This window comes from Telopea speciosissima, chromosome 2 (assembly GCF_018873765.1).
Source record: "Telopea speciosissima isolate NSW1024214 ecotype Mountain lineage chromosome 2, Tspe_v1, whole genome shotgun sequence".
In the NCBI taxonomy this organism is placed as follows: domain Eukaryota; kingdom Viridiplantae; phylum Streptophyta; class Magnoliopsida; order Proteales; family Proteaceae; genus Telopea; species Telopea speciosissima.
In genome coordinates this window covers 46,602,601-46,611,026 of record NC_057917.1, presented here as the reverse complement: position 1 = coordinate 46,611,026, position 8,426 = coordinate 46,602,601, and the positions used below count along the sequence as shown (strand labels likewise).

General features: G+C 37.1%; 1 protein-coding gene across 3 annotated transcripts; it reads left to right on the top strand.

The window, feature by feature from the left end:
• The first annotated feature begins 575 nt into the window (after positions 1 to 575).
• LOC122651895 (probable inactive leucine-rich repeat receptor-like protein kinase At3g03770) lies at positions 576 to 6,018 on the top strand. Of its 3 annotated transcripts, none has more exons than XM_043845458.1 (7): positions 576 to 1,996; positions 2,561 to 2,694; positions 3,223 to 3,463; positions 3,915 to 4,108; positions 4,204 to 4,256; positions 4,691 to 4,802; positions 5,513 to 6,018. In XM_043845458.1, exons 1-7 carry the CDS (start codon positions 661 to 663, stop codon positions 5,789 to 5,791), a joined length of 2,349 nt encoding a protein of 782 aa, XP_043701393.1. In that variant the 5' UTR covers positions 576 to 660; the 3' UTR covers positions 5,792 to 6,018. The 3 variants fall into 3 exon arrangements, with proteins under 3 accessions (XP_043701393.1, XP_043701391.1, XP_043701392.1); XM_043845456.1 differs by having other exon boundaries at positions 3,903 to 4,108; XM_043845457.1 differs by having other exon boundaries at positions 3,903 to 4,111; positions 4,213 to 4,256.
• Positions 6,019 to 8,426: the final 2,408 nt, after the last annotated feature.

The window sequence follows — 8,426 nt, the reverse complement described above, 5'->3', positions numbered from 1 at the left end:
AGATTTCGTCGATAACAAACCAGAATCTAGTCACTGCCGAAACGAAATCTTCGGAGTTCAATAAGCTCATCAATCAATTCTTGAGTTGGTTCACGTAATCTGTTTTCCTGAACTCAAAAGGAAGAGGTGGAAGATCGATTAGAAACAAGTTTGTCAAGTTTCTCTAAGTTAATTCAGTCTTCAAGAGCTCCTGGCAACGATAGTGACTGCAAATTTTCAGAATCAGATCTGTTTTACCTCTTGGCTTTACCGGGTAAGACTTAGCTTAGTGGACCACAATCTAGCCTCATAGGTGGTGACAACCTTGCAGAATTAATTAGTTCTTGTCTTGGAAAATAAACAAAGAATGGTTTTCATTAGTTCTCATTGGATGATAAATCAAGAGTTGTTGTCAAAATATAATAATAAAGTTATTGCTCATTCCTCGTTATTCCTTACTTGGAAGTTAGAACAGATAAATGCTAATTTATAACTTCCCTTTTTTTCTTTTCTTTTTTGTAGTTGCAGACCTTCTGCATCCGGTCCTGGGCTGCTGAGTTCCTGTAATGGAGACGTTTATAAGTTCAATGTTCTGTAACTGGGTTTCCTTTCCAGTCTTTAATGGCCTATAAGCCCAAATAGCCTGCTCAGTTGCTTGTTCGTTTCACTGGTCAAGCGCCAATGGCTAATGCAGCCTACCCTTCATACCATCTAGTTGTGTTTATTGTTTTTCTTCTGATTCCTCTTTCAAATCAGCTACAATCCTCTCATGTTCAAACCCTTCTGAGAATTCAGAAGCTTTTGAATTTTCCGGAAGTTTTAAGCAGCTGGAATGACAACACAGACTTCTGCAACACCGACCCAAGTTCGAATCTAACTGTTGTTTGCTACGAAAAAAGTATAACTCAGCTACATATAATTGGAAGCAGGGGGACTCCATCACTGCCACGGAATTTCTCCATTGATTCTTTCATCACCACACTTGTTAGGCTTCCAAGCTTAAAAGTCTTGTCGTTGGTATCTCTTGGTTTATGGGGTCCCTTATCTGGTAAAATCTCTCGTCTTTCTTCATTGGAAATACTAAACATTAGTTCAAATTTTTTCTCTGGTAAAATTCCTCAAGAGATTTCGTCTATGGGGAAGCTTCAAACTCTCATACTTGATGACAACATGTTCAGCAATCATGTTCCTGATTGGTTGGGTGAACTTTCAGTTTTGTCTGTACTGAGTTTGAAGAACAATTCTCTGAGTGGGCCTCTGCCGAAATCATTAGGAACAATGGAAAATCTTCGAGTACTTGCCCTCTCAATGAATCGGTTATCTGGACCAGTTCCTGATCTTAGCAGTTTGATAAACCTTCAAGTGCTTGATTTGGAAGACAATTATTTGGGACCTCAGTTTCCTAGTCTGGGAAGCAAGCTGGTTACACTTCTACTCAGAACGAACAGGTTTAGCTCTGGTATTCCTTCTGAAGTAAGCTCCTTTTATGAGCTTCAATGGCTGGATATCTCTTTCAACAGATTTATGGGGCCATTCCCACCTTGGTTGCTTTCTTTGCCTTCTATTACTTATCTGAATGTCGCAGAAAACAAGTTCACTGGATTGCTTTCCATAAACATGTCTTGCAATGCCCAACTGACTTTTGTGGATCTGTCATCTAATCTCTTATCTGGGAGCTTGCCAAATTGTCTGTTGATGGATTCCAAAAACAGGGTTGTTCTGTATGCTATGAACTGTTTGGCTACTGGAAATCAAAATCAGCATCCATATTCATTTTGTCGAAATGAAGCTTTAGCTGTGGGAATATTACCTCGCAAACAAAAGAAGCCAAGGAGAGCTGCTAAAGCTATTCTTGCATTAGGTGTAGTGGGAGGGGTTTTGGGGGGAGCTTTACTTATTGCTCTTCTTTTCTTGGCTTATAGAAGGGTAAAAGCCAAGGTCACTAAAATGCCTCCAACAAAATTAATGACAGTGAATGCATCACCTGGGTACACCTCAAAGCTGTTTTCTGATGCAAGTAAGATCCTCTTTTCATACCGCAAATGTTTAGAGGTAGTTAACTAATACGATAGATTTTCTATTACAGAACCATTTCTTCCTAATATTTTGCCCACAGTTGTTTTTGTTTCCCTTTTTCATGTGGCATGTTGAGAAAGTTCAGTATTTTCATTCTCTTTTATGTCACTGAGGTGACTTATAACTTGCGAAGGTGAATATATACACTTTAATTGATGACACAATGCTTCAGAAATTAATTTTGCAGACTGTTGTTTTAATTTGAAAGCTTCACCAAATTCTTTCTTAAGTATGAAATCGGTTCATGCAAAGTTAGCTCAATGAAAAGGAGATTGGGGGGGGGGGGGGTTGTTTCAGTAATCAGTACAATGATAACTATATAATGTAATCTTGCTAGTTTTTGTTGAACTATCAGTTTAAATATGTGATAGGATATGAATGAATGGCATTAGAAAAGCAAATGATGGAAAGAACAATTAATGAATGATTCCTGAATGCCACAGTTAGTTGTTAGTTATGTGCATGACATATAATACTTAAAAGACTTTTTTATGGTTTCCTGAAGGGTATATATCTCAAACAATGAAGCTGGGAGCACTTGGCCTTCCTGCTTATCGAACTTTCTCTTTGGAGGAGCTCGAAGAGGCTACAGATAATTTTGATTCATCAACTTTCATGGGTGAAGGTTCTCATGGTCAGGTATGCCACCGTCCCTTACTGTTTGTCACCTAATACTGAACTGATTAATTGAAGCTCTATCTGGTTCCCGTTTTATTTAGGATTCAGTTTTTATTCACCATGGTGATTTGATGCTATGATTGGACTCTGGGAAGAGTGAATGTCATCATTAACTCTCACCTCCTATGGTTGAAGGTCCGAAATACTCTTCTCTGGTCCAATCAGAGGGTCAGCTCCCATGGTTGAAGAAATTCTTTCTTCACCGTGGGTTAAGAGAAACTGGATTATTTACTAATGTCAAATACCTTATTTTTGTAATATAGTTTACAATTTTTCATAGTTATGGTAAGTTATGCCCATATCTGAATTGAGATCCCAGAGACTAATTTCCAGCAATATGTAAACTTGTATGGTGGGGGCTTTATAATTAGAAACTCAGAATATTATAATGATGGATTAAAAAAGAAATAGTTTGAAATTCTACTGTAGAATATACATCAAATTTCTAGACTGAAATACAAGAATACACCTTTCTTCTGTTATGATCAGATATACAGAGGGAAGCTGAGTGATAGTTCTATTGTCGCTATTAGATGTTTGAAATTGAAAAGAAGATACAGCACTCAGCACTTTATGCACCACATTGAACTGATTTCAAAACTCAGACATCGGCATTTGGTCAGTTCTCTCGGACACTGCTTTGAGTGTTACCTGGATGATTCAAGCGTCAGCAGAATATTTCTCGTATTTGAATATGTAGCAAATGGGACACTGAGAAGCCGCCTCTCTGGTAATAGGACTTCCATGTATTACTAATTCTATCAGTCAAATATTTCTGACAAGTACTCAGTTGGGAAAGGGGATTGGGGAAGGCTGTTTTTTGACATACCTCAATGCTACTTGTAGCATCTGGGGTGGTTTAAACTTTAAATCTATTCATTTGTATATTCCATTATATTTCTTATAGATCAAAAGTTGACCTCTGTGATTGATTTCTTGACCATTCCTCATATACCCTGATCATCTAAATGATATGGAAGATCAGGTTCTCGGTATCTCCTGATTTTCATTGCACTTCCTTGAAGATCTCCAAGGTTGGATCCTTTGATTAGAAAGTCTGGTCAAGATGCAGGAACCAAATCAACTGCACACACGGAAAAGGAGCCTTCCTCCTATCCTCCAATCCATGTTTGAGTATTCTTTTTGTTATCTCACAGTTCACTGTGCAGAGGGTTTTGCAGGACAAAGACTCACATGGACACAAAGGATTGGAGCTGCAATTGGAATAGCAAAGGGGATACAGTTCCTGCATACAGGAATTGTACCTGGCGTATTTGCGAATAATTTGAGAATAACAGATGTTCTGCTGGATCAGAACCTCGTTGCCAAAATTAGCAGTTATAACCTGCCTTTATTAGCAGAGAATATGGGGAAGGTGAAAAAGAAATATTCCCCTTTTACCCAAAAAAGTTTTCTTGGGTTTTTCAAATCATACTAGCAATTAATACTCTGATCTGTTCAATCTTGCAGGAGCCAACAGGAGTTTCTCCTAGTAGATCAAAAGAACTTAGTGTTGCTGAAAGGTTTGTAATTGTGTTCTTTTTATCTCAACATATGGAATATCATTTTGGTTATACAGAATGGTATACAGTTTCTTACTGATGAATTTAGGAAATAAAACTTTCAAATCCTCATGTTATCTGATCAATAAAGGATGATCTTTCTGCCATAAATATATAAATAGTGGATGAGATAGAGAATAGAAATGTATTTACCTAAATATGTAACTACAGAAATACATCTATACTTGCATTATTACTAGCATGAAGAGAGGACAAAATTATAGTACTCTTCTCTGAACGTCCTGCAAACAAAATAGGCTCGTCCTTCACATAGTTTTTTCTTGCTTCCTTCTCCTTCCAGAAAAGTTTCCCTGAAAGATAATTTGTGATCCATTGTGTTTTAGTCAAACTGATGTTCCTCACTAGTCTGCTTCACTGATGTTCTTTGCTTGCAGCTCAAAACATGGGGATAAGGTTGATATTTATGATTTCGGGGTAATCTTGTTGGAAATCATTGTGGGAAGAGCAATCATGTCCCAAGAAGAAGTGGATGTTTTAAAAGATCAGGTAGGTGTCTCTTACTACCCTATTACCTCCATTTTCTTCTTTCCATTTTCAGATCTTCCTTCACCACTCTTTAAATAAGTAAATACCATAGAATCAGGGATGGTATGGTCAAATCCTTGTCTTCTCTTTCACTTGGTGAGAAATTTTTGGTGTTCGTTGGTCAGGTTGTGAAATTGGATGCCTCAAGTCTGGTCCTTCAAAGGAGAGGTCCATCGATGAGCTGTGGCTGGCATTCATTTTTTTACTTTTTACAAAAAAATACATTGTATATTCTATCACCTATTTTCCTCCTAAATTTCTTTGCGTCTAGTACCCTTCCTGTATTTCCACACCTCTCCTGTCCTCATACTCCTAGCAGTTACACTAGATTCCCTGCTATCTTATGCTGCTACCTTGAAATGAAATAAATCATTATTAATGTGAAAAATAAGTTCCGGGGATTTGCAAATATATGTGGAAGCATCTTCTGTGAAATTCAATAATAACTTAGTGAGGTGTATTTATGCTCTTAACTGGATGTAGTAGATCTAGATGAGCATTTGACTCCTTGATTAGCCTGTATAATGAGACCTAGCCCAATTTTTTCCACTTTAAATTGATTCTTCCCGTACCTTAAACTCATACTGGTTTAAAGTTACATGCAAAAGAAGGCCCCATGGCTATACACCCACAGATAATTTCTTCTTTTGTTTTTCTTTTTTTTAATGCAGTTAAATGCAAGCATTATGGCTGATGATGTGGATCAAAGGAGCATCATTGATCTAGAAGTCCGCAAGGCATGCTTGTATGAATCATTGAAGACGGTTATTGAAATCTGCATCAGGTGTTTGTCCAAGGAACCAACTGAGAGACCTTCTGTTGAGGATGTTCTATGGAACATGCAGTTTGCTGCTCAAGTTCAAGACTCATGGAAGGGAGACTCTCAGAGCAGTGACGGCTCACCAGTTTCATCTTCCCAACCTCCAGCCTGGGAGCTTGCTTTCCAATAACAGCAACAGTGACATTCTAAAAGCATTTTGCTAGGTATGGTCTGAAATTGATCATTGTCATCTCTCCACAAAGAGGGTTGGTTAGTTTGTGTAAATGACAGATCTAGATAACCGTCTGGAAAGAGTTTTCCCTTAGATCAATGTCCTGAGCTAAGTTCTGTATTATATATACACAGAGATGAAAATACCCTGTATGTATCGTCAGTCCAGCACAAATATTTTCTCCACTAAATGCATGATGTGTCTCCATTTTCTCATGGATTGCTTTCACTTGACAAATTTTACTTTCAGATTTCACGCCAATTCCTTTGGTCTGAATTCGCAGTTTGACTATATCACTTACATTTGGGTCTTCTACTGAAACAAAGTAATTTGGTCTGATTTTAAACATGACTTGTCCTGTAACAAGATTGGATTGAATCTCACCTATTAAGGATTTAATTGGTTCATTGAATCTTTTATCAAAAACGACGACCAATATTGATGAATCCCTGCATGATTCCAATATGAGTATAACGAATTAACAGATACTTAGCTGTTAACCGTCGTTAACCGTCTTATCTTTGCTTTATCAAAGATTGTTATTTCGACACTGCCATTTTCAATGGCCTGAGTTGTGGTGTTTCCACAAAATAGCTCAAAGTGTCTAGCACTCCAAAACTTGAATTTAGAAATCTTATAGATTTCCTCTTTTTATAAAGATTTCAATTTTTTCAATTGCGAATCTTATATTGTCATTTCTTCATTAATGACATCACCAAGATGTATCGTTTGGTCTTGTGGACCTTGTGAAAACATTTCAGATGGAGACAATAATGTAGACCTAGTGAAACCATTTCAGATGGAGATAATAATGTGGTATCATTCATCATGAAAATTATTTTTGTGTCACTATCAGACTCACTTTCACTATATACTTCATATAAAATTTCTTCTGAGTCCAAAATATCTTCTCCATAGCAAATTTCTAAATGATTTGCTTCTAAGAGTTTTATCATTTTCCTAACAATGTTAACATATGACCTTCCTCATTGCATATGGAACATTTACATCCCTTTTTTAGTTTTGTAAGTATTTGAATTTCTTTTACCCATTTCTTGGGAAAGCGCTTACATCCAAATTCCCATTGTTCTTTGAGAGTTTTAGAACTTTTTATACTCAGTTGTTGTTTCACTTGTTTAGCTGTTTTGGTTGTCAAACAACAACAACTTAGCCTTTTCCCAACTAAATGGGGTCGGATATATGGATCCTTTCAAACCAAAGTAGAAAAAACTAAGATTCACACAAACGGAAAGGAAAGTAAGAGGAATGAAGAATAAAAATGATGAAATGAGATATGAAAAGTGAGAAATGAAAGTAAGAGGAAAGAGAACAACCTTGGAAATCAGGAAAATCTCAGTTACATGATGTTGACAACGTCGATCGTTGCCCTCCAATAGGCTCTATCTGAGGTCATACTTGACACAAGATCGAGACTATGCATGTCATTCTTCACAATCTCACCTATGGTCATTTTAGACTTGCCCCTAGCTCTTTTAGCTCATTCAATCGGAATCAGATCGATCACTCCTCCTTACTGGGGCGTCCCCAGGCCTCTATTGCACATGGCCAAACAACCTCAGACAACATTCTCGGAACTTGTCGCTAATCGAGGCAACTCCCACATCAGCTCTAATATGTTCGTTCTTCAATTTATCCTTCCTAATTTTGTTGCACATCTCTTAACATCCTCATCTCTGCAACACAGCTTCGCTATATGGCACTTCTTAATTTGCCTAATATTTCGTTCCATACATAGTATAACGGAATGTGTTGGTCACATAGTATTCTGGTTGCACCTCTCCATTGCATCCATCCTACTTTAATTCTTTGTGAAACATCATCTATGTCACATTCTTTGTGTATGATAAACCCCAGATATCTGAAATAGTCACTTGACGGTATCTCTCTCTCCTAAATTTTCACCATATCATAATCCATCATAATGTGACTAAAGTTACACATCATATACTCTGTCTTTGATGTACTAATCTTAAAGCTGCTTCTTTCGAAAGTCAATCTCTAAATTTCTAACTTACCATTAAACCTTGCTTTTGTCTCGTCCACCAAAACGATATTATCGGCGAAGAGCATACACTATGGTACCTCGTCTTGGATGTTCTTGGTTAACTCATCCATGATAAGCATAAATATATAAGCGCTTAGAGCTGATCCTTGATGTAACCCAACCGTAATTGGAAATTCCTGGTAATGGTCTCCCATAGATCTCACACTAGTAACACATCCCCATACATATCTTTAATTACCTCTATATATTTATTCGATACCCCTCTCTTCGCAAGAACATGCACGAGTAAATCTCTAGAGACTCTGTCATAAGCTTTCTCCAAATCAATAAAGACCATATGAGATCCTAGCTTCTTGCTAGCTATAATTCCATGAGCCTCCTTAGTAGGTAGATAACTTCTGTCGTGGATCTACCTGACATAAAACCAAATTGATTCTTTGAGATATGAGTCTCTCTTCTCAGATGGACTTCAATAACCTTCTCCCAAAGTTTCATATTATGACTCATTAGTTATATGTTTCTATAGTTATTGCAGCTCTAGACATAATCCTTATTTTTTATAAACTG